At 40.6% G+C, this 26,207-nt stretch overlaps 1 protein-coding gene across 2 annotated transcripts in view; it reads right to left on the bottom strand.

The window, feature by feature from the left end:
- Positions 1-21,314, bottom strand: part of SLC12A2 (solute carrier family 12 member 2) — a 113,210-nt gene extending 91,896 nt beyond the window's left edge. Inside the window, exon 1 of one of the 2 annotated variants that reach the window (XM_032851969.1) lies at positions 20,474-21,314. In XM_032851969.1, the coding sequence (XP_032707860.1) occupies positions 20,474-21,205 (732 nt within the window). In that variant the 5' untranslated portion in view covers positions 21,206-21,314. The remainder of the gene's footprint in view (positions 1-20,473) is intronic. The other variant, XM_032851968.1, reaches the window with a different exon arrangement.
- Positions 21,315-26,207: the final 4,893 nt, after the last annotated feature.

Raw genomic sequence — 26,207 nt, 5'->3', positions numbered from 1 at the left:
TAAAGTAAAGGCAGAGGCTTAACCCACTGAGCCACCCAGTCGCCCATTTTATTGTTTTATTCATATTTTAAAGAACTAAAGCTGCAACAAATGTCTCTTTAGGCCTAAGGCTGCCAAAATACTATTTCCAGAAAGACTTAAGGATGCTCAAATATGGACACGCTACAAAAGAGAAGTGTTCCAATCCCTTAACTGTATTTAATATATTAAAAAGTCCAAAGTACCACTTAACATTCTTCTGTTATTTGAAGACTCTACATTTACAAAAAGCCACTTCTGGGCATAAATCATAATCACATCCTTCTACTCATTCATATAACAAATATTCATTCATCAGTTTTATCAATCACCCTAATAGGTAACTTCCAGCCCTCCTAGACTTGTTATTTTTATACTAAAGGCTAGAGATGAAAGGCAAGTCGTCCACCTTAAATGTGGGGCATTTTCCACTATATCAAAGTAGTAGCTAGTAAATTAAATGCTTAACTCATTCAAAAAAAGTTAGGGTCCTTTTCAATAATACCTTATCTCAAGTCACTGCCTTTCTGTGACAATAACTCTCCCAAACTATAAAATGGAGATAATAGTCCCTGCCCACCAGTACCATCCCCTTGCAGTCTTGGGGCTCTCTAAATAATGATCAGTTTCTGGTAATGCAGCCTCAAGAAGCAGTTGACTTTTCTAGCTTGATGCTATAAAGCCAGCTGATGCAACTAGACTTGTAATCTAGAAATCTAAATTTAAATGCGAGTGCCACATTAGAAATGTGACATTATGACTCACCTATAGTTATGCAGTTCAAAAAAATTAGAAAACTTAATCTTAGGTGTCCTGCTTTTTCAATGCATGACCAAAGTGGTCAACAAGAACAAGATTACACACTCAGTTGACCCTAGCAGAGCCAGGACAGCAGTTTCCCTAGGACTCCACAATTTCTCCAGGCAATGATGTTCCCGGGGCACCTGCTGAGAAGCTCTAACCTATCCCAGCACTGGAAGACTAAAGCCCATGTCAGTGAGCATCACTTAACTGCTCTTGCAACTAGAGATCCTCTTCCTTTTGTCTGCCTACTGCCTCCCTGAAATATATACTGCATTAAATCTTGATCATGTTGTATGGACCCATTGTGAGTCTATGTTTCTGTGTGAAGGTCTGTTTATTTATAGGAACAAAATTTGCTTTTGGCATCACCTTTGCAACTAGAAAGTGGTTGTGACACTACTATGTTAATTTACACAGTTACTGTGAGGATCACATAAGGTGATCTTCACATTAAAAACCCAAGGCTCATTATTCACTGAAGATAAAGCTGCAAATAAAAAACTAGATTATGACATAGTTTTAGTTTTTCAGTAAAACAAGTCTATATGTATTAACTAATCATTTTCTTGCTGCCACAAAATAGGAGTCAAAAATTCATTTACCCTGCCAAATGTTACCTTGCTTTCTAGCATTTTAACCTATGAAATAAAATTTGGATCTCAATCACAACTGACCTTCTTATGCAGTAAATCAACCTTACCAAATAATCCAAAGTGACAGGAAAAAACCAACATGAACAGGAAAAGAATGTGGAGGCAAGGGTGGGGTGTTGATACACAGCTATAAAGTTTTAATGCATTTAACAATTACTTATTCAGAAGAAGGTGCTAGGTACAGTGTAGTAGCTACAGTAAAGAATACAGAAATTTAAAAATATGCAAAAACATTTACCCTTATTTTATTGTGCAATTCCCAGTTTTGCTGGCAGAGGACACCATTTAAATGTTTAAAAATTCTGCTAATTACAACCATCAAAAATGTCACAACTCCAACATTAAGGGAGATCGCACATAAATAAGACTAAAACAGTAATTCCTTCCAAAAGTTTTTAATTCTATCCTGTATTAATGCTTGCACTGAAAGAAAAACAAGATAGAAAAGCTTCCTTAGCAGTGTCCTAAGCTGCCTTAGTACACTTAGTTCCCTCTATTTCCCTATGTTTCTGAGCAATCCCCTTACTATTTCCTCTAAGCACATGACATTTGGAAAATATAACAGAGATAATGGTTTCTTCCCAATTACTTTCAAAGAGTTCAATTCTGGATGAGAAATGGTTTGTGGGTTAAGAAATAGTCTGATTTTTTCTTTCATATTGGGGGGGTGAGAGGAACCCTGGCACTGAATCTGACCCAATCAATTCAAGTCTACAATCATATGCACCAGAATTTTCCTACTAACTGAGCCAGATACACTGAAACAGTTTTTCCTGCTTTCAATAAGTAGAAGTTTCTTATAAAATGTAAGTTGTATATAATCTAGGTCTGTTTGCTCATTACCTTTGGGATAAACTAAGAATTCTTAATATATGAGACCTTCATAATCTAACTGACTTTTTAAATTTATTTATTAGATTTTTATGTGTTTACTTGAGAGAGAGAGCGGGAGATGGCAGGCATTCACAAGCAGAGGGGGCTGAAGAGGGAGGAGCTGGTTCCCTGCTGAGCAGGGGCACCTGATCTGGCTGGATCCCAGGACTCTGGGATCATAACCTGAACTGAAGGCAGATGCTTAACAAACTGAGCCACGCCGTGCCCCCTGTCTGGCTTACTTTAGTAACAGCCACCATTTACCAAAAACCTACTGTGTGTCAGATATTTCCCTAAATGTTTACATGTCCTATTTCCCTAATTTGGCACATCTTTGAGAGGCAGGTAAAATCTTCACTTAAAAAAATGAGGAAACAGTCTTTTGAGAAGTTAACACATCCCAAACCATACAGCTATTAATGTGTTGGTGCAGAGACTCTTCTAAATGGTATAAGTCCACATATTACAGTGAACCAGTTAAAGTATTTTGGGCAAGGGGACAAAGACAGATCACCCAACTCTGGAAAGTGATCTGCTCAAACTTCACAATTCCCCAGCCATTCTCACTGTTCAACCGTTTCATCTTTCCCTCCTTCCTCTGCTTCCAAATCTAAAGATGCTTTTGACATCGTCCTCCTAACAAAAACAGAAACTGCACTGGATGGCACCACAGGCGATTATTTCTAAATCTGTTTGTGCTTTGTAGAAATTCCCCCAGGATCTACAATATCTACAAAACTTTTTGCCCTACAAGATTCTTACAGACGGCTGCACTGGACCACCTATGGAGGAAAAAGAATGGCCAGCATCTAGACATAATCTATCTGGGAAGGCATATCAAATGTTTAAATATGAAATTAGGTACCAGATGGAGCTGTGTGTGTGTGTTACTTAACTTTGGAAGTGTATTTGGAGGCTGTTGTGGTATGGAAGGTAGGTAAAATAGGCCTGTCATTCAGTTTCTACATTGTCCAGGACTTCCTTTTTCCACTTAAAAACCACATTGCCTGTTCCGGCTAGCAACTCCATCCAACCCAATGTTCCAGGTCATACAAGTTTCTTTCATCCGGTATATCTTTACCATTGTAACCTCTTGACCCCTGGACCCACCTACACATCCATGTTTTGTTACAACTCACAGTAAGATTTGACACAATTAAAGAAAAGGGAAATATTAGTCAGTTTTAGAAGTTATTGTGTTTTTCCAATCACAGACCACTTTCCTATTTCTATTAATTTTGCTTGAAAATTTTGTACATGCCTTATTCACCCTCAAACTTCTGTCCTTGAAGTGAGAAAATTATCGACAAGATTCTAACTAAAACATTTACTCTGATATAATAACTGCTTCACTGCTGAAATACTGGTTTAACTGTACTTTCTCCTGGGGAACATCCTGCTTGTTGCTCCCCCGGCCTGTAACACACTTTGAAGATGAATTTGTCCCTCACAACCTCTAGGTCTTCGATTAATTGGAGCCTCCTCCTTTCTAGGCTGCCCAACATACAGTTTCTTCTCATCAGTGCCCCCTTGTACTGTCTTCTATAGCACAGATAATACTCTGTGATTGTCCTTTTTTTATTTACTCAGCTCCTGTCATCGATGCATCCACCTCCACTCCTTCAGAATGTATTAAAATGGAGAATCCATCCACAAGGGCACAGACCCTTCCTGTGATTTTACTCACAAAGCAGATGAACATTGAGTCTTTACAGGCCATCTCTACTTTCCAAATAATGTCCTGAAATGGTAAAAGTAAAATTCAAAGTGTCTCTGAGTCAGTTTTAGGTTATAATTCCAGCTCTACTACTCAGTATCTATGTAAACTCTGGCAAGTTATTTAACCCCTCGGGCTGTCAGTGTCCACATCTGTAAAATGGAGATAATAATGCCAATTCCATACTGTTTGAGAAGATGAAGTGAAAAAAACATGATGACTAAAAGAACACAAAACTCTCATACACTGCTGGTGGTACCCTAAATTGGTAAACAATTTTGGAAAAGAAAACTGGGCATTATCTTTTCAAATTCAAAACATGCATGATGTTCAAGCCAGCAATTCTACAGTAAGGTATAGCCCTATAGATATAAAATACTTATATGAGGGACACCTGTATAAAAATGCTCATATCAGCACTGTTTAACTGCCAAATTTATATTCAGCAAATTATGTAGTAATTGCCAAAACAAGTAATAATCCAAACATCTATAACTGCAGAATAAATAAATTGTAGGATTTCATACAGTGGAAGATGGGTAACATTAAAAATGAATGAAATATAAATGCAACCATAGCAGTGAACTAAAGATAACAGATAAAAATATACTGCATGATTCTATTTATATGAAGTTATAAAGCAGGCACAGCTAGACTAAGAGTCTTCAGGAATACATAAGGATGATAAAAGGCATTTAAAAAAAAAAATCAAAACCAAGTCCCAAGGAAATAATCACCATTAAGTCAGGACCTACTTTCCGTGGGGAAAGGAGGACTTGAAAGGGGTGCACGGAGGGAGTCTGGGGTACCAGTGATGTTCTATCTCTTTATCTGGGTGATGACTGCATAGGTGTTCACTTGATTAAGTTATACATTTATGCTTTGTGTTTTTCTGTTATAACCCACAATTTTTAAAAAATGACTTAAAAGATTCAAAAGAACATGTTTTAAGTGCTTGGTGCATTGCCTGGCATTAACAAGTAATTACTCAATACGTTTTAGCTATTATTGTAAACAACTAATAAGCAATCTATTACTGCTACTGTCCATGTTGTGCACTTAAATAACCAGATGTTGAACAAATATAAAAGTAAATACCACAAAACAGCATTAATCTAGACTCTACTACACAGCTTCTTATAAACTGATATTAGCAGGGCTTAAAATTACCCCTGGAAGAAAAAAATAAAAAAACAATGACTGTTACATATAAACAGGATCACCATTCTGCCTGGTAGTAAATAAGACACAGTGCAAATATCATGGCTTTCATTGTTAAGGATCAAACTGCTAAAAAGTTTTGCAACTTACCTGGTACTGAAAAATGTGCTTACTAAGTTAGATAACTTCCTCTCTTCACTATTTCCCTTAGTGACAAATGATAAGCACTTTATTTCAACTAGGGTTAATGTCAGGAAGCACTGTCTGAGAAGACAAGCAAACTTCTGGGCCCAGCTTTATTTACACCAATCAAATCATCATTAATGACAGGCAGAAGAGTGAAAATCTTTATTTCAGGCCACTATTAATAAATAAGAATTATTTGTTTATAAGCAGCTTATTATTGATTTAAATAAACCCAAAATTAAATCTAAAAAACGTTAAAATTCACAAAAAAAATGCAATTTAAATCCTAAAAACAAACTTTTGAACTAAGGTATTAATAAAGACACTTTAAAGATGAAAATCTCTCATATAATTTAAAAGCCATCTGTTTACTACTAAGATAAGATAAAGTATTAAATTAACATCCTAAAACATAGCCAAAACCAATAACTAAAAATGGATGTATACATATGCACATTTAGATGCCAAAGTGGCTGGGTTTATTCTAATAATTTTTTCATCAAGTACTAGCCAATTATATCATCCCAAAGCTACCAACATTTCCTATCCGTGCTGTCGGTGATTGGTGTATTCAGTGTAATGCTCCCCATACAGACTACTCTCTCAAAACAAAGTATTGTTTTAGAGAAATCCAATCTGCTCTGGTTAACAATGGTCTATTAATATCCAGTGGCATTAATGCAAAGCTCAAAACTCAAGTGCCACAGATAAAAGTGGATGGTGTGACCATGTGACTTTACAATGAACCAAGTCAGAACTGCTGATTACAGTCAAAGAATTCAGTACTCTACCTAGCCCATCATGTTCTTTACTAGCCATTCAAGACTGAGTTACAACACTGTGCATTAAAAACAGCATAATGCATGCATGACTTCAAATCCCATACAACTTGTTAACTTCAACAAATAATTTGAACCTAACTCAAATTACCAGAAAACTTACCACTCCCACTATCAATTAATAATATGACTCTGTGACCTACATTACAAATTGTTTTACTTTTAAAACAAGAAGGACCAAAGTTATCAAGGATAAAAATACATGACCAGTGGCATCATAAGTGGGGAAAATATTAGAAAAGCAATATAGAAAACCATGTGACAACAAAAACTACAGCTAGGGCATGGCATGCACTTGGTATTTCATGTACTTCTCAATATGAATTATCGTCTTTCTCATTTTCTATAGCAGGAAACCAAGGACCAAAGGCGGGGGGAGTCCTTTTTCTGAGGGTCACACAAGTATTAAGTGGAAAGGCCAAGATTTAAATCCCTGACTGACAGCTCAACTACACACGCAGTGTAAAGAACCTGGGGCAGATGGAAACAAACAAACAAACAAATATCAGAAAGTAAATGCTCCTGGTAGATGCAGCTGCAATGGATGAGATCCCTCAGTATGATGACTTTTTTAATGGAGACCATTCCCCCAAATGTGTGTAACTCAAATGGATGGAAGCCTAAGTAACTAGAAACATCAGAGAAGACAGTCCAAAGCTAAGACAAGAATTGAGATTTAAGTGGCAATCTCCAGAGAAAAAAATGGAATGATGTCAAGGGTAAGCCCCAAATCTTGGCTAACCATTAAATTACACAGGTGTAAGGAAGACCTCCCCACCCCAAGGAGGCAGGCTAAAAAAAGCAGCAGCTGAAAACCAGAAAACAGAACGGTTATATCAGCTGGAAAACAGAAACCAGTTTGCAGTCTGAACCCAGGCAATCAAATACCTGATGGAACAAAAAACAATAATCCTTAAAAAAAAATAAAACCACCACCACCACCACCAGAAGGCACTATAATGTATTACCTCCATGTTCAATTTTCACTTCTAAGTATCAATAAATAGGGAACTATAACTCGTAATTAGGGAGAAAAACAACCATTAGAGATTAATGCCAAGTAGGTCCAGATGTTGGATTTAGTTGATAAAGACTTCAAAACAGGGGCACCTGGGTCGCTCAGTTGGTTGAACGTCCGACTCTTGATTTTGGCTCAGGTCATGATCTCAGAGTTTTGGGACTGAGCCTAGTATCAGGTTCCCCACTCTGTGGGGATACTGCCTGAGATTCTCGCTCTCTCTCTGCCCCCCTCCCACTCACTGTCAATTGTGCTCTCTTTCTCTCAAATAAATAAATCTTAAGAAAAAAAAAAAAGACCTCAAAACAGCTATAATAATATGTTAAAAAAAACTAAAGGTGAATATGATTATCAATTAATGAAAAGGGTATCTCTACAGAGAAACAGAAGCTATATTTTAAAAATTACAAATTCTAGACCTGCAAATCGCAAAACCTGCAATGAAAAGTTCATTAGATGGACTCAGCAGCAGAAGGTAAATGGCAGGAGGAAGCAGTGAAAAGCATTAACTTACAGACAGAAGAAATTTAACAAATTGAAAAACAGATACACACACACAAACAGCCCTATATACAAATGCTGAGAGCCACAAGTAAAGAGAAAATGACATGGTTAATGGCCTTCTTTTCAGAAACAATGGCAGTGAGAAGACAGTAGAGGTGCATATTCAAAGGGCTGAAAGAAAACCCTGTCAACCAGAAGACCACATCTAGCAAAATTATCTTTCAAAAGTAAAGTGAAATAAAGACATTTTCCCATTAACAAAAATAATTTTGTTACCAGTTGACCTCCTTTACATGAAGTACTGAAGGAAAGAAAGGACTACCAGCACCATGATCTACAAGAAGAAATAAAAATGAATGGAAATAAATGAGTATAAAATACCATACATCTATTTTTATTTTCTTCTCTTTTTAAAAGCCATATGGTTGTTGAAAGAAAATGTACAACACTGTACTGGGGTTTCTAATTTATGACAACCAGAGCACTAAGAAAAGGATTGTTTTAAAGTTCCAATATTTTAGCTGAAGAAATTCAGTATTATCTCTAAGTAGAGTAACCACTGAAATAATAATATTACAAAGAAACATATCACTGGAAAGTCAAGAGAAGAATTAAAATGGAATACTAAAAAATATCTGATTAGCACAAAAATTGTCAGGAAAAGAGGATTAGGGAATCACAAAACAAATAAGGAAACAGTGAACAAGTATCAAAAACACCAAAGCCTATTACAACCAAATTGCAATAGAGGTAAATGGAGACGAAATAAGTCAGCAGAAAATGCAAGTTATGGTTATATACGTCATATATAACCATATATGGTTATATACATGTATGGGAGTATTACCCACTCACTCACTTAAAAGAGCAGATTACCATGGGTGACAGAAAACTTTTATTACTTACTTACTAACAATTAGTTATTTAATGCTAGGTCAAATAAAAAAAAACAGTAGTTTTAAAATGCACACAAAAACACAAAAATTTTGTAAACTTTCCCTATCTTCTAAAGCTTCTGTATTTTCTTTTCATAATGAAATAATAACAAACATTTTAAATAAAATACAAAATGAAACGTCTGGAGTACATTTTTTAAGTGTTAGTTTTAAAAAGGATTACTCCTTAGCCTCTTAAAATTCAATATTCTAGGATGCCTTGAGACTGCAATTTCTTCAAATTGTGTAGTTTGCTGACTCTCTTTTGTATTAAGATTTAAAACACTGTTAAAAAAAAAAAAAAAACAAAACACTGTTGTAAATGTGTGCCTGCACTATGCTGGATGGAGATGCTACAATAACCAAAACTCAAGTGGTGTTCTTTGCATCCATTCTAAAGGGCTACTCTAGAGTGTTATTTACTGAGAACTTTGTTTCTGCTTTTCATGATTTTATCTTTCGTCTCTATGACATGCTGGCTATCTCTGGCTCCACCTCTGCCATGCTCATTTTCCCTTCTAATTTACTTTGTGCCATACTTGTTATAACTGTGCATAAAGTATAACTATATAGTACACAAGTATAGGTGGGGTGAAACCCTCTGATGTGAAAGCCTTTATGTTACTGCTGTTGCTTTAATTAAGAGATCAGCTTTTTTTCAGGTAAGCAAATCTTCCAAATAATTGGGACTGAAACAAGTGAGGCAGTTTAGTAATTTCTCCAAACTCAAAAATTTACAAATTTGCCTATTATTTCTAGAAATTTACAGATAAGTCAGTGCTGCAAGTAATTTATCATAAAACTTCACTTCTAAAACAATAGAGCTTGGGTGTTTATGTCTGCAACCATTAGGTTCTACAAAAGAGAGATACAAGGCACAAGGGTAGGTCAGTCACTTCAGCATTTGACAAGTGATTTCAGCTCAGGTCATGATCTCAGGGTCATGGGTTCCAGCACCACGTTGGGCTCCCCACTCAGCATGGAGTCTGCTTGTCTCCCTCTGCTCTTCCTCTCACTCACGTTCTCTCTCTCACTCTCTCTTCCCCACCCCCCCCTTTTCAAATAAAGTCTTTAAAAAAAAAAAAAAAAGAGGGGGCAGAACCTCTCTCTGGAATAAGTCTATTCTACATGAACTCTTCAGGATTCAGATTTATCCATTAGTACTTTTAATATGTCTGATTTCCCTACAGGATTTTAATAGGCCACTGAATAAACAACATACATGTTTGTCCTAATACCTCGCATGTGAGCCATCCATTAACATACCCAGGTTTAAAAACAGACATCTGTCGCTTACTGGCTATGAGACTTGGGCAAATTGTTATAAGCCTCTGAATTTATCTATAATTTACCTTTGGAAGTCTATCATACCCAGACTATAGGAAGCTCCTGAAACATGGCAGATCTCCAATAACTGGTAATTTAATGTAATTCAGTATAGAGTTACTGAAAGGTTAAAGTCAGATCTTTGAGAGTTACCACTTATCCATATAAGGGTATTCCAAAGTTGAGTATCACCACATCAAAAAAATAACAAATGTAGGGGTACCTGGGTGGTTCAATGGTTTAAACCTCTGCCTTCAGCTTGGGTCATGATCTCAGGGTCCTGGAATCGAGCCCCGCATTCGGCTCTCTGCTCTCGGCGGAGAGCCTGCTTCCCCCTCTCTCTCTGCAGGCCTCTCTGCCTACTTGTGATCTCACTCTGTCAAATAAATAAATAAAATCCTAAAAAAAAAAAAAAAATGTACTACTGTTATAGACATAACCAAAGTGTAAGACTCTCAACATGCTTTGGGACACTGGTTCTCAAACCCAGCTCTCTGGGAATCACCAGGAAAGCTTATTAAAAACTACATATATATTCTGTGGTAAAGAGGAGCCTGTAGTTTTTGTCCAGGTGATTCTTTCAAAAATTTTGAAATCACTAGTTCATAAAAAAAGATAAGGAGAGAAAGACCCAGTTTCAGAAAGATTCAGCCTAAGTATTAGTTGTATGGCTGTAGGCAAACCACAACCTTGTAAAATCATATTGCTACTCTAAGACCCTCTTAAAAACCTACTTCCTCCAAAGATAGATTTGAAGACCAAATACAGATACATAAGTTAAAATGCTTTGGATACTTCAACACTTTATACAATATTAAGAAATTCTTCATAGCCTTTCCAGTTAAAGACCCAGATTTCCATTCTCAGATGGAAATAGGTACATTCCACTGATCCAACAAACACTTCATGGATGGAGTACTATGTTTAAACACCTTTATGCAAGGAAGGATGCCACTCAACATTACAAGAAAATTTGACTTTAATAATAATTTAATAATTTTAATAATTTTAAACTAGGGGTGACTATTTAATGTGGAAGAAAAGAAAGGAGGAATGAAAAAAGGAAAAAAAGTCCCTTTAAATATCACTTTCCTTGACAGCACTAACTGATCTTTCTGTAATGATAAAAATGTTCCAGCTCTCCAATACGGTAGCAATTAGCTCCATGTGGGTATTTGAGCACTTAAAATGTGGCTCTAGTAACTGAAAACTTGAATTTTTAATTTAAATTTAGACTTAGTTTCACAGCCATATATAACTACTGGTTATTGTATCATAAAGCACAGCCCTAGAACATTTAAAAATGTAGATCTTTTGAGAGATGTGTATGGATAGGGAAAGGCAGAGGAAACAAATAAAAACTAAGATTCCATTTATAACAAACTTTCTTAGGGGTACCTGGCTCCCTCAATGGGTAGAACATGAGACTCAATCAGTGGTTGTAAGCTGGAGCCCCATGTTGGTGCAGAGATGACTTAAAAGTAAAATCTTAAAAAAGAAAAAAAAAAATTTCCTTATGTAATTTTTTTGAAGATTTTCCAACTAGAAAAAGATACATTCATATAATAAAATGGAAGAGTCCAAATCTTTTCTACCTTATCTTCAATGAGCTAAAAAAACAACTGTCATGGGTATTTTAAAAAGAAAATAATCAAAAAGTAACAGAAATGTCTACAGTATTAAACTATATCATACTGGAATTAGCACCAATTAAGAATCAGAATATTTGGGGCACCTGGGTGGCTCAGTGGGTTAAGCCTCTGCCTTCAGCTCAGGTCATGATCTCAGGGTCCTAGGATCGAGCCCCACATCGGGCTCTCTGCTCAGTGGGGAGCCTGCTTCCCCCTCTCTCTCTCTGCCTGCCTCTCTGCCTACTTGTGATCTCTCTCTGTCAAATAAATAAATAAAATCTTTAAAAAAAAAAAAAGAATCAGAACATTTGCTCCAAGTTCCAACCCTGACTCAGGCAAATCACAAGTCCTGTAATTTTGGACAGGTTACTGAACTCTTCTGCTGCTGCTTTTTCCCCCCTAAGATTTTATTTATTTATTTGAGAGAGAGAGAGAGAGAGAGAGCACAAGCAGGGGGAGTGGCAAAGAGAGAGGGAAAAGAAGATGCCCTGCCCACACTGAGCAGGGAGCCCAACATATTGGCTGGATCCCAGAACCCTGGGATCATGACCCGGGGCAAAGGCATACGTTTAACCATCTGAGCCATTCAGGCACCTCTGAGCTCTTCTGCTTCTTAAACTCCAAATGTGAGTTATCAGGGTAATCTGTCAAATGTCCTTTAGAGACTCTAAATAACAAATATAGGGTATGTCAAAGAGTTTTTCTTTTGTAGTCCATTGATTTACAAAGAAGGAGTTCCATTACTGAAAATATATTGATTGAGGGTCTGCTACCTCAAGCCTATATACAAGGTAGTAGGGACACATAATGGTAAGTAGCCACATAGTCTCCTTCTCATGGACCTTGAAGTCAACTCAAGCCAATTCAAATAACCACATTAATAAATATACTATTATTAACTGAAATAAAGTATCTCAGGGAAAAAGTGGTTTGTCCTAGCTAGAGAATAAAAGCATCCTCTGAGGACAATAGGACTGAAGCAAAATCTTAAAACTGAAAAGTTAACAGTGTGTGTCTGGGGGAGAAGGGAGCAAGAGTTCATGGACAGTATCATGTACAAAGGCCCTATGAAAAAGGAAGTACTGTGACACTGAGTAACTAAAACACTGAGGAAGAGGTAAGCCCGACCTAGACAATGCAGGGCTAGTTTTAAGCCAAGGGATAACGTATCAATTTGGTTTTAAAAATATTCTGGGCACAATAGTGATGGGAGAGCACAGTGAACACAGAGAACCCAGTTAGAAGGCTATAGAGGGACATGCTGCAGTTTGGGTTAGGATAGTAGCAGTGAAGAAGAAAAAAAAAATACTTTGGAAATAAAGGTGATAGAACTCGGTGATAAACTGGATGTGGAACGATTAGAGAAAGCGTCAAGGACAACTCATATACTTCTCACCCATGTAACACAAAGAACAGTGGTACCATCCATGCAGACATAGGGCAAACTGGAAGAGGCTTAGGCTGGTTTGCTTTTGGAACGGGAGGGAGAAAATCCTAAATTTGTGAGTACAGGGTGTCTTTGAGATTAGAGACAAAAAATCCAGCAGTCACTAGATGTCCTCAGTTCAGCAAAGGGACTGTAGGTAGGACACAATATTTTGGAATTCATTAGCCTACAGATCATATAGCATAGGGGAGAAAAAGAAAGACAGGGCGAGGAGAAATGGCAGAATCTAACCTTGAAGATGGCCAATTTGGAGATAAAGGAGACTGCATAAGACACTGGACTGAAAGAAACACAGAGTTGAAAGCAAAATGGTGCTATAGAAGCCCAAGAAAAGAAAAAAAAGACCTCAACAGAAAATCAAATACTGCTGGAAGGTTGAATATTGATGGGAGATGGGACAGGGGAGGGAGAAGGTATTCTTCTGGACTTGATAATAGGGCGGAGGTCACTGGTAACTTTGAGAAGAATTAACTAAGTAAAATGATGGCGTAGAAGTTCAGGATCTGCATGGGTCCTTTAAATCTCCACTGGAAAAATCAAGCCTACCCTAAAAAGCCAACTACCCTCCAAAAGCACTGAAATGACTCACATACTGAACTATGTTAGGAGCCACATTGTTGAAGGAACTAATTCACAGGAACCTAACAAAGAACCATTCCAAATGTTTCTGTGATTCTTAACCTAAGCGAGTATCTAATTAGTCAATGTTCAGGAACAGTATAGTGAAAATTTAAAGCAGGGGAATTTCAGAGCCCAGTGGCACTGCAAATCACCTGCTGTAATTAGCTTCTGCACAGAGACAACATTCCACTAAGCTATTTTTTGCTTTTCAGATCTTCCCCATCTTCTAAATAGACTCCCCTGAGTTCTCTATTAGTACTCAGGTTTTCATAATAGCTTTTAGAAAGCAGTAATACAGATTCTAGTAAATTTCAAAGGATAAAGTAGCCAGTGGTGGAAGACAGATTTCATATTTATTTTTTTAAAGATTTTATTTATTTATTTGAGAGAGAGAGAGCATGCGAGAGCATGTGTGCATACACGCCAGAGAGCACCATGAGAAGTAGGTTCTTAGCTGAGCAGGAACCCTGACAGGAGGCTCCATCCCAGGACTCCAGGATCATGACCTGAGTAGAAGGCAGCTGCTTAACCAACTGAGCCACCCAGGTGCCCCCAGCTTTCATACGTTAAATGAGAGACTATAGATTCCGATGGATAATTTTTTAAGATTTGAGAGAGAACGAGAGCACATGTGTGCGTGCGTATGTACACACACACACACACACATGCACACAAGCAGGCGAAGGGAGAGGCAGAGGGAGAGGTAGAGGACCTCCGACACCTTGCTGAGCACAAAGCCCACTGCTGGGCTCCATCGCATAATGCTAAGACCAGGACCTGCACCAAAATCAAGAAATGGATGCTTAGCCCATTAAGCCATCCAGGTGCCCCACCACTGATATGTTTTTAACTTGAATATTTTGTTTTCCTTCTTGTCTATCCCTCACCCTTTCACCTTCTGGAACTGACCCACTAGTTGCACACCCTTTTGTATCCTTTTTGAAAAACTACTGGTTTTCACAACCTTCCCTAAAATCTGAAGTATAAAAGCACATTTTTATGCTACAAATTAAAACCCATTTTCTTAAATACTATTATTTCACAAACCAGTGGCTGCCATTTTATTAATATTTGCCCCATTATAGAACTAATTTGCAGAATGAAACCCTACTCGAGTCTACCTCCCAAACCTGCTTTTCCAACAGTCTTCCCCATCTCCATAAATATCAACTCCATTCTAAAGAGGGGAAAAGCCCTGGTATTAATCTTTCCATATACCCCTCATCGAAAACAGCAACAAATTCCAAAAATTTTACCTTTTTAACACACCCAGCATCTCAATACCTCTCATTATCTCAAACATGGTTATCTCAGGTTTGTTCCTCATTATTGTTCTGACTTCTCCTATCACTCTTCCTCTTGCTCCTCCCATCTTGCTGGCCTCTTTGTTTCTGTCACGCCAAGCACACTTCCACCTCAGGGTCTTGATATCCATCATTCACCTGTCTGGACTGTTCTTCTCCTCCCATTATTTGCAAAGGTTGATCCCTCACTCCCTTCTTGCATCTGCTCAGCATCAGAGAGGCCTTCTCTGACTACCCTCATATAGCACACGGGCCATCACCATCTAGCCACCTTTAATTTTCTTCACAGTACTTACATTGGACCTATTTGCTTACTGACTCCTAGGACTAGAATGAAAGCTCCGAGACTTGGCTATATTTGTAGCTCTACTCCCAGCACTTAAAACAGTGCTGTTGTTGGTGTTCAGGAAGGCTTTGTTGAGTAACTAAATTCATGTCACTTCAGCATGGAACCAAAGGATTAGTACTTTCGACTTTCTAAACACTTACATAAAACATGTAAGTAAAAATTACTTAAAACAGATACATTTAACACGTAAGAACTGAGATACGTTATTCCAGTCTCATGGGATTGGGAATGTGAGTATAGCAACACAAATACATATAGAGAAGACATCAATTATGATTGCAGTGTACAGTTCTGCCACATTTTAAATCCCAAGGTCTCTCTTTCCTTCTACCCAGGCAGTCAGCTGGTGTGTACCTGGGTGACTACATACAGTGTTACAGATAAACCACACTGCACCTCAAGTGGCATGGGTTTAGCACAGTGAAGCAGCTGCCCAAAGTGCACAATCTTTGATATTTGACTTTGCCATGTGCAAATATTTCTTATCAGGGTCCTCCCTTTATTCAGTCTGGGAACTCCTCTACTCCTCCCCCATTTATAGGATGTGACCCATTCTTTCCTTCAGGAAACTTCAAGGACCGAAGTTATGTAATAAAGTCATTAGTAGTGTCTGAAATTCCTTGTCCCAAAGTCAATACAGCTCACTAAAAGAAGCAGCTACACAAGTTACTGGAGATGACATACTGTTTAACGTTTTAGTTAAAGTCCTCCTTAAGAAGGAAGACTTACCTACCCTGACACATTCAGCGAACAAATGTATATTAAGTACCTGTTCTATGTATGGAGATACATGAGACACAAGCTCAGATTCTACAAAAGTCACAGTCATATTTATCACTAACTACATTATCACAACCATTCCTCATCATTTCTCTCAGTTATATCATTTCATTTTCACGAAGTCAGGGCAGAGGGATGATGCTGATAACCCACAATATGTCCTCTTCAACATCCCTACCATCTCCGAGCAGGTCGAGGCGGGGTGGGGGGGACAGGTAGGAAGAAGAAGAGATAACAAAGAGAAGCTACTATGTCCTGGCATGAATCACACCCAAAACTCTGTGATCTTCCAAGCTCCCATGCCTTGACTAAGGACAACTGTGCAAAGGTAATCGTACCTGTAAAAGGGTTTTTAATAATGCTTTAATCCTGTAGAAGCTATTACGGGTCATCCACCACTCAATTTTCCCACATTTGATCATGTTTTCCATTACATGTGTTGAAGTTGCTCATCAAATATTAATTTGTTTGACCTCCACTTTTAAATTTCTCCTTGTAGGGGCAAGAATCAGCACTTTGAACTTACTTTTTGAAAAAAGATTAAAAAACAAAACAAACAAACAAAAAAACCACTTCCTGGTAAGAGCCCTGATGAGTTTCTGCGTTCTTTAAAACTCCTTTCTCAGCTTCCCTGACAGTGCTATCCTGGCTATTTCTCACCAGCCTAGCAGCATCTTCTCGCTTCCCTTTTTAATGTCTCCACAACATCTAACAAACCTTTATACATTCTCTACACCTAAACTCAGACCCCATTTCTTTTCTGTTATCTTCCCACTCTCCCTAAGTCATTTCAAGTCCATGATTTGAGACTCTCCCTATCTATACATATATATACATACACTTCTTTATATTAGATATCCAATGTATATACACACATACATATATACACATACACGTGTACATACCTTTGTGTATATAAATACTTATATACACACATACCTACACACATTTATACAGATATAACATGTATTCTGTCCCCCTCCCTCAAAATGACTCTTGGCCTAAAATTTAAACTACCATTCTAACACAATTCTTTCCGCTCTCAAATCTAGTTCCTCTCCCGTATTTGCCATCTCAGTTGTAACACCATCTATTCAGTTGCTCAAGTCCAAAACCTGGGAATCAGCTCCTCTTTAACTCCCACATCCAATCCACCTGCATACGATTCATTCTGCCACCAACTCTTATTATCTGTAACTCAGTAATAGCTTGGATCTCCCTGCTTCCATTGTTGCTCCTGCCAATCCATTCTTTAAACAGCAGCCAGAGATGGTATAACAAAACAGATCATGTTGCCACCTCATGAAAAATCCTTCAATAACTTGCCACTATGTTTATAACAACATCTTCTCCTGGCCTCTTTATAGTTCTTTGGACACAACTCTCTCCTCTCAGTATATTTACATATAGGGCCTCTTTGGCCTGGAATGCTATCCTGCCCTATCATAAACTTATCCTTTAGGTTTTAGCTTCAATGGCTCACTTCTTGAAAAAGGCCTCCCCAACCCCAATTAAAATTAGGTCGCTTTATAGCCTTACTAGTATCTTACACTTTCCTCACATAGCCCTGAAAATAAAGCTTGTACCTATCTTATTTGTGCAACCATTTGGTTAAGGTGTATTTAGACAAAGTCAGTATATGTTTTGCTAACCACTCCATCATGCCACAGTACCAAAAGCCATGTGGCCAACACTTAAACTCCTCTCTCCAATAAAAATTTGACAAATGGAAAACTCATGAGTCCTGGCTCTACAAAGGCTCCACAAGACAGTAATACACACCATGGAAGCGCCCTATTCCACTTCACGTGGATTTTCATGGGAAAAAAATTTTAAGTCACAGTGGTGGGTAAAGAAAGGAAAACAAGAGGAAGAAAGACTATATAGTCCTCTCCCCTAACAAGTTTCTAAAGTGCTTGTCTTTTACGTCTTTTGTTCTTTTGTAGAACCTAGTACAGAATTAGATCCAGTTAAGGTACATACTGAAGCACTTATTAATCAAAGTAGATTATGTGACATTCAATCAAGCGCTAGACTTAAATGTTACAAAATTCTAAATATTATGATTCACTGAGGGCTAGAAGCATTAGAATAGGCTTCAGGGAGGTAAAAGTAAATCTAGGCATGGTGAGGATCTAGTCAAACTATGCTAGAACCTCTCCTACCCTCCTTCAACAGCGGCCAGTCTCCATAGTCAGATCTGTACTCCTTAACATGACATGTTTCTTCAGTCCATTTGTGAAATTCTGAACAAAATTATTTTTCCATATGAGGTACTATGCTTAGTTAATCTAATAAAATTTTTAAACTGACCATAAAGGACCCAAGTGGCATAAGGTTAAAACAAAACAAAAAACAAAACTACAAAGAATTCCTTGTACTACCTGTTGCATAAATGGAGCTATGAACATAACATTTATTCACTACATTCATCATGTAGGAATTAAGAGAATCTAAATTGAAACCCTAAAGTTTGTGTACTTTCTGATAGGCCAACACAGATCAAAATAATAACTACACAAGCCATTATTTTCTAGGCACTGAACATGAGCCTTGATGTCCTTTTCTTTTCTAATCTTCAAAATAACCACAGAAGCTGAGGAAGATGAGGCTCACAGGTTGGATAGTTGCTTCACATATACAGCTAACTATACAAGTTTTCTTTGTGAGACACTGTAAACGGATCAAAAATGCCCAAAAAACCCTCAAGTTTTGGAGAACTTGAAGAGCTCTGTTGTTCAGAAAACTTAGACTAACAAAAACTTTCCTAGGATATTTACAAGTTCAAGGTATATAATATCCTTCAATTCAAAAACCCTATTAAAAACTTAGGGGTAAATATAGACTGCCTTACTACTTAACTGTTTAGCTTTGGTGCAATCAATCCGAAATATAGCTTATGGTATTTTTAATAATAAAATTGCTATAATGAAAGGGAAATTACCAGCTATACATCTACTTTACAGAGATTTGGAGTCTGGCAGGGATAAAAATAAACTACAAGCTTCTTTCTTTTGAAAGAAACTACAAGAGTATAAATAAATGTCTTAAAAATTGTTTTTCTTCTGATACGACAAAATACCGTAAGGGAGTAACAGGAGTAGTATTATCCAAAGCTAAATGATGTCAGGCTTTTAAAGAATCAGTAAGCTGTAAGGATTGGGACCTCTGTAATTATTTCAAAATGTATGAATGTTGCATTATCAAACACTAGGACAAGTAGAGTCTTGTATGAAATGAGTGTATGAGAGCAAATAATCACACCTGAAGAAATTACATACTTTCTCTATTCAAACTTTTCCACACTATGACATCTCAGCCTATGGTAGCGGCAACTCTGGATTCACAAAATTTCATCAACATAATCCTTTTACACTTGTTAAAACAAACATCAAATAATCCCAACTCATAAAAGTTAAATATTAATTTTCAAAAGCATTGAGCTTATCTCAAAATAGTAATTTTACACCCTGAAGAAATAAAAATTGGATGTGGCCATAAAAAATAACAATGTGGAAACCAGTAGGCTTTTAGGGATGGTTTTCTGTTCACAAAGTGTAACTACTTATGCAAGATCCCAGAAGATCTTTCTAGACATCCTCCACAGGAAAAAAAAAACAATTCTCTTGTTTCAGTCTTTCCCCTCCCCCTATTTTACACTTTGCAGCCCCCCAACTTTTTATACAGTCCTCTCCCCAAAAGTTTACATAATAAAAAATAGATTTATGCCATTACCAGGAAGAGCGTATCCCAAGATTTTTCAAAGGATATTCAAGAGAGCAATAATTGAACCTTAATAATTCATAGACCACAGACACACCCTGTTAAGATTTTCCCTTCAAACACCACTGTTCCCACTCTCGGGACCCCTAATGGGTATACATAAGCCACACAATACAACCTTTAAAATGGACACAGATGGCAGGTGCTCTCCACTCTCTCCCCAGAGACACCCTCACCAAAACCTCTCGCACATTCCCTCCTCGGGGCCCACAGGCACAGTGTCATTCAGAAGGATGACTGTTAAGGGTGAGTGAGAAGGAAAGCGTACACCAGATACACAAGTGGATGGTGAAGGTTGTTAAATGCAATCTCTCTTCTATTACCTAACTAGCTTAACCCGCTGCAAACTTCTAAGAGATTAAGTTACATTCCTCGGCAGTTCCACCCTTGACAGCTGACCGCAGAGATGCCAGCCAGTCGTGCCGGTCCATTCCCGCCACCCCACCCGCGGCTAACCAGCGGCCACATCCCGCGGTCAGCGAGGACCAGTGGTTGGGGAATGAGGGAGGGCTTCGAGAGCTCACCTTTTCCAGCTCATCGTGGAGCTCGGCCAGGCTGGGCCGGAGTAGCTTCTCGCCCAGCTGCGCTGCGGTGTGCCGGTAGTGATCGATCCTGGGCACGGCGTCCATGGTGTTGTGGCCAAAGGTGCGCAGGTAGTAAGTGTTGGTGTGGGTATCATAGTAGTAGTGCTGGTGATGTCCACTGCCACCGCCGCCGCCGGAGTGCAGGCTGCTGCCCTCGCTGAGCACAGTGTCCCCGCCGTTCTGGAAGCTCACGTTGGGCCCGTCGCCTCCGACCCCTGCCGCATCCGACAGGCTCTCGTCAGCAGATGAAGAGGCAGCCGGGTCCACGAAGTTCACGCGGAAGCGGCCCTTGGCTTCCTCGCTGCCCTTGCCTGGCCCGCTTTCGCCGCTAGTTTTCCCGTCCGCTGGGGTCTCCTTACCCCCAGCCCCTGCACCAGCCGCCGTGCCCGCCGCAGCCCTCCCCGCGTTCTCGGAAACGAGGTCCACCTGGAAGCGGCTCTGGCTCGGGGTGGGCCCCAAGGGTCTGCCCAGTCCGTCCCCGGCCGCCGCGGCGCCCTCACCGCGGACCCCGCCGCCGCCCCGGCTCGTGGCCGCAGCATCCTCCGACACTGAGGGCACGGCCGTGCCGGGCAGATCCACCCCGGGGGCGGCCAGCGCGGCAGCGGGAGGCGTCTCCCCGACCCCGGCCAGCCTCGGGGCGCCGGAGGAGGGCGCCGTGGGCCCCGGTTCCATCGCTGCCAGACCCCCGGCAGACTCCGAGAGCCTGGCGGGCGTCGCGGGCTGCACGCCCTCCGCGCCCCCCGCCGGCGGTGCCCCCGGCCGCAACGCCAGGTGACGGAATCGCCGCCCCTCCGCCCGCCCGCCCGCCGCCGCGAGCCCGGACCGGCACAAACGCCGCCCGCAGCCGAGTCGGCGCGCGAGTGCAGTGGGCGCGGGGCGGGCCCCGCTGTTTAAAGCCTCGGCGGGGCCGCAGCGGTGGCGGCTCCAGCAGCAGCACGCGGGAGGCGGGGTCGGCAGCTCCTCCGCCCCTCAGCCCGCCCACCCGCGGTCCCGCAGTGTCGCGCGGCAGACGCTCCCTCGCCCGCCGGGCCCTCCCGGGCTTCTGCGAGACCCCACGCGAGAGCTGCCTGCGCGAGGATCGCGTCCGTCCAGTCCGCGCCCGGCCTCGGGCAGCGCGAGCAGCACGATCAGGGAGCAGGCGCGGCGACGCGCCGCCTCACCGCCGTCGCCGGGATCTCCGCGCCGCTACCTCCTCTTCCGTCGACCTCCTCCCACCCTTCCACCTCCTTCCCCCGCCCCCTCTGCGGCGAAAAGGAGAGCCCCCCCCTCCCCCGCCGGCCGCCTCCCTCTCTCCCCGCCCCTGGGGCTGCACGTCAATGGGCCGGCAGCCCAGGCCTCGTCAGAGCAGGCTGCGGACGACGCCCGGCTCGGCGGACGAACGGGCGCCCCAGTCCTGCCTCGGCGCGCGCCGATTGCTGATGCTCCCGCGGCAATTGCCACCACAGCCAGGGCTTCAGGAGCGCGCGCTCCCTCTCTCTCTCTTTTAAAAAAAAAATTTTTTTTTTTTTTTTTTAAAGTTCTGAGCTCGCAGTACTTGGGCCAAGCCGGCGAGATCTCGCGAGATGTGGCATGGCTTCAGGGCCGCTTCACCTCAGGATTGTGGTACCCGAAGCGGTGCTAGAGCTGCGGGTCGCCCCCAGCTCTGGTGGGTGAAACCGGGGATTTTTCCGTCGGACCCGCAGGTGCTTCCGGAGTTGCCGGCGAGGTGCGCCGCCCGGCGAGGTCGGCTTGCAGCTCGCGCCGGCCGCCACTGCCGGCCCTCACTCCAGGCCTGAGCCTAGGGGGAGGCAGGATTTCCTCTGAGCCGCCTTTGAGGCGGTCGACACCCCGCCTGGCCGCGTTAGATTTGCATAACCAGAAACACTCCAGTGGAGATGCAGTGGGTGTGTCCACACTTCGATGACACCTTTATTTTAAAAGCTGTGATGTTTGAAGGTGAGAAGGGAGCTTAGTTGTGATACCGGATCGTTTCAAAACGATTCTTAACTTGAGGCATTTCCAAAAATGATAGGAAGCTCAGCTCAGAAGCGAGTACACAGCAGTTACTAACCGTAGACCCGTGACTAACCGTGGAGCACTAACCGGGAACTTTCGGCACGATTTAGGTTGTGAAGAATTCCTGTTTTCCTCCTCTCTTCTGCAGACCTGTTTTCTGTGAAATGTAGGGGAATATAGTGATTTTGCAACTTTCTTAGCAGCAGAATCTATTTTTAACCTGAATTCTATGCACAGCCCCACAGAAACGCAGATAACGACCACGATTGACTTCTTACATCGCTTGTCTTTTATTTATTTGTATTTATGTATTTTAAGTTTTTATTTCTGGGGTTAAACACCCTCCTTTGCCGAACCCTGGAAGTATGACCGAAGAGCTATAGAGTTCTCAGAATCGTTTGGAAATGCTGTGAAGAAAGTTGCAATCAGAGAGTTCTCAAGAAATTGTGATACCCATGATCTTAGTTGACCTTGGCAAACTTTTCTTCTAGATTTATTATTTCTGTTGTAAAAATGGAGAGAGGACGGAACCACTCTCGGATCATGTAGCCGCAGTTTTTAAAGTCCCTCTTCAGCTTTAGTGATAGTGGGTGACAACCAGAAGAGGCCAGAAAAATCAGATGGTCCTTACAGCAGTACAGTTGGTAGTGGACCATTGCTGCCTCAGTATTTGATCCTTGTGGTACTGAAGCTAAACTGGTACCTGTTGGAAAACATTCACTGAGCAGAACAAAGATAAGCACCTACTATGAGGTGCTCTGTATTTTGGGAATATGATGGCAAAGCAGACAGTCGCCTCTCTCATGGAAATGATAGTCTAGTGGGGGAGAGAGGCAATGAAGTTCAATGGGTACAATATATAAGGCACTTGTAGTGAGCACGAAGGAAGGAGAATGGGATATGTCTGTGAGATGGAGGTGGCAAAATTTGTCATGGAAGGGCCCCACTGAGACGGTGACATTTGAGTGAGGCAATGAGAGATATGTATATTTGGGAAAATGATGTTCCAAGCAGAGGAAAAACAAAAACTGAAAGGTGAGAGCATGCCTGACTTGTTCTCAGAATTGCATATAGGCCAGTGGGGCCTAAGAGGCCTGCTTAAGGGATGGGGAGAATCAAAGGAAATTATGTCAGAGTTTAGGGTTTGAGGCCATGATAGACCAGAAAGGACCCCTTTGGCATTTGGAAGGACTTTGGTTTTTAATTTGAGTGAGATGGTATGTTCGTTTGGACTGTCCTAACACAATACTATAGACTGAGTTGTTTAAATAATAGAAGTGTATTTCCGTACAGTTCTGGAAGCTGGAAAGTCTAAGAGCAGGGTGCGAGTATGGTCAGCTTCTGGTCAGGGCTTTCATCCTGGCTGGCAGGCAGCTGTCATCACTGTGTCCTCACAGGCAGAGAGAGAAATCTGGTGTCTCATCTTATAAGAACAGCTTTGTCAAGTCAGTGCTCCACCTTTATGGCATCATTTAATCTTATTCTCCAAAAGGCACTATCTCCAATGTAACACACATGGGTTAGGGCTTCCACATACGGATTTGGTTGGGAAGGTCATTTCACTCCATAACAGATGGCAAGTTAGTAGAGAATCTGAGTATAAGAAAGATATGATTTGACATATATTTAAAGCATCAGTCTGCCTTGTAAATATACAAGAACACAAATAGTGGGGCCAAAGAAAGAAAGAAGGAGACGTGTCAAGAGGTAACCCAATAATCCAGGAAGGGATGATATGACTTTGACCATGATGGGTAGCAATGAAAAGCGGGCAGGGGGCAAAGGGGGGAACAGTTGAATTCTGGAGAGGCAATAGAATTTCTGATAGTTGTGGAATGTGAAAGAATCCAAGGGTTTTGGCTTGAGTGACTGAAAGAATAGTGTTGCTATTTTCTGAGGTGGAGGAGATGGTGAATGGAGCAGGCTTGGGTAGGGGGCATATCAGGAGCCCAGTCTGAGATGTCTGTTGGAGGAAACAAATACATGTGTAGTAATAAATAGCAGTCACTCATATAAATAGGTAATTGCAGACTGAGAAGTTCTAGGACAGACTGGAACACAGTACAATGAGAATGCAAAATAGAGGGACCAGTGAGGGAGGAAGGGATTTTTCACCTGAGGTCTGAAGGATGATTACTTGTGGGGGCGGGGCCAGTTCAAAAAAGTGAAATATTGTGAGTAAAAGCCCTCATGGACTGAACATGGCCTGACTAAGGAACTTGCAGCCAGTTTGGTTAAAGCATAGAGCCCAAGGGACGAGAGAGATAGGAGATGAAGCTACCTGTTCCAAAAGCCTTATACAACCATTAATGGGTTTCCATGGAGATAGAGGGGGACATGATCAGGTGTAACTTCGTTAGAAGTCTCTCTAGTTACATTGTGGGCAGAAGATTGGAGATGAGCAAGAATAAGAAAGACAGGATACAACTTCAGTAATCTAGGTTTAGGATGATAGCAGTACTAGTAGCTTATATTTATATGGAATTTGTGCCCTGGATTCGGTGCTAAACTCTGCATTCATAATGTTATTTAATTCTTAGAACAACAGCATGAAGAAAATCATAGCATTACCCCCATTTTGCAGATGAAAAACTGGGTCAAGGAAAAAAGGTTAAGTGACTTCTCCAAGGTCACTCAGCCAAAATCAAGATTTGAATTCAGGAAGTATTGCTCCACTAATCAAACTCAACATTATGGGGGATATACGAGAAATGAGGAAAGGGAAAAATTTGAGAGATACTTCAGAGGTAACTCAAAGGACTTGGAAATGGATTGAAGGAAAGGAGAATAAAGGATGAATTTTGTAACTTTTTTACCTGGAGTTAGATGATGGTAACGTTGGTGAGAAAAAGAACATTCCAAAACTAGGTTTGGAGATAAATATGAGAAATTTGGTCTAGAACATATTGGGCCTGAGGTACTTTTGAGACATCCAATAGGAAAGTTAAGAAACTATTTGACTACATGGGTCTTGGGCTCAAAGAAGTTTGTATGACAGAGTACAAATGTGTGAGTTTTCTGCAAATAGATGATAACTGATACCGTGGACATGAATAAAATCACTCAGGGGGTTGGTATAGAGCAGCAGTGTACAATAGATCTTTCTGCAGTGGTAGAAATATTCTATATCAGTGCTGTCCTGTACAATAACCACGGGCAACTTGTGGCTATTGAGCACTTAAATGCTTAGTGCACCTGAGGAACCGAATATATAATTTTTTTCTTGAGTTTATTAAATAGCCCCATGAGCTAGTGGCTACCATACTGAACAATGTGGGTATAGAGTTCAAAAGAAGACCTAGAGTCCAGCCTCGTGTAATTCCAACATGTAAAGAGGATAAAAGAAAGAGTGACCTGAGAGATGAAAGGAGAACCTGATGAAAGGAGAGATGAAAGTGATTTTTGAAGTAAGATCAGCTGAGTTAAATTGGGCCAAGAAATGGAAAAAAATGAAAAATGATACTATACTGAATTTAATAACATATATTAGCCAACACAATGGGAGGATAATGGGGGAGAGCAAAGGTTCCAGGAGATAGAATTAAATTGTGCATGTGAAACTTATAGAAACACTGTCAGGAGAGGTCTCCATTATTTTATTGTCAGCAAACAATTGGTTATCAGATTTACCATGTGTCAATTTAGAGACTAACCTTGAGGAGAACAGACTAGTTGTCAG

This window comes from Lontra canadensis, unplaced genomic scaffold, assembly GCF_010015895.1.
Source record: "Lontra canadensis isolate GAN:19392208 unplaced genomic scaffold, GSC_riverotter_1.0 scaffold5, whole genome shotgun sequence".
NCBI classification, from domain to species: domain Eukaryota; kingdom Metazoa; phylum Chordata; class Mammalia; order Carnivora; family Mustelidae; genus Lontra; species Lontra canadensis.
Note: the sequence above shows the minus strand (reverse complement) of the source record. Positions and strands in the feature narration are given on the sequence as shown.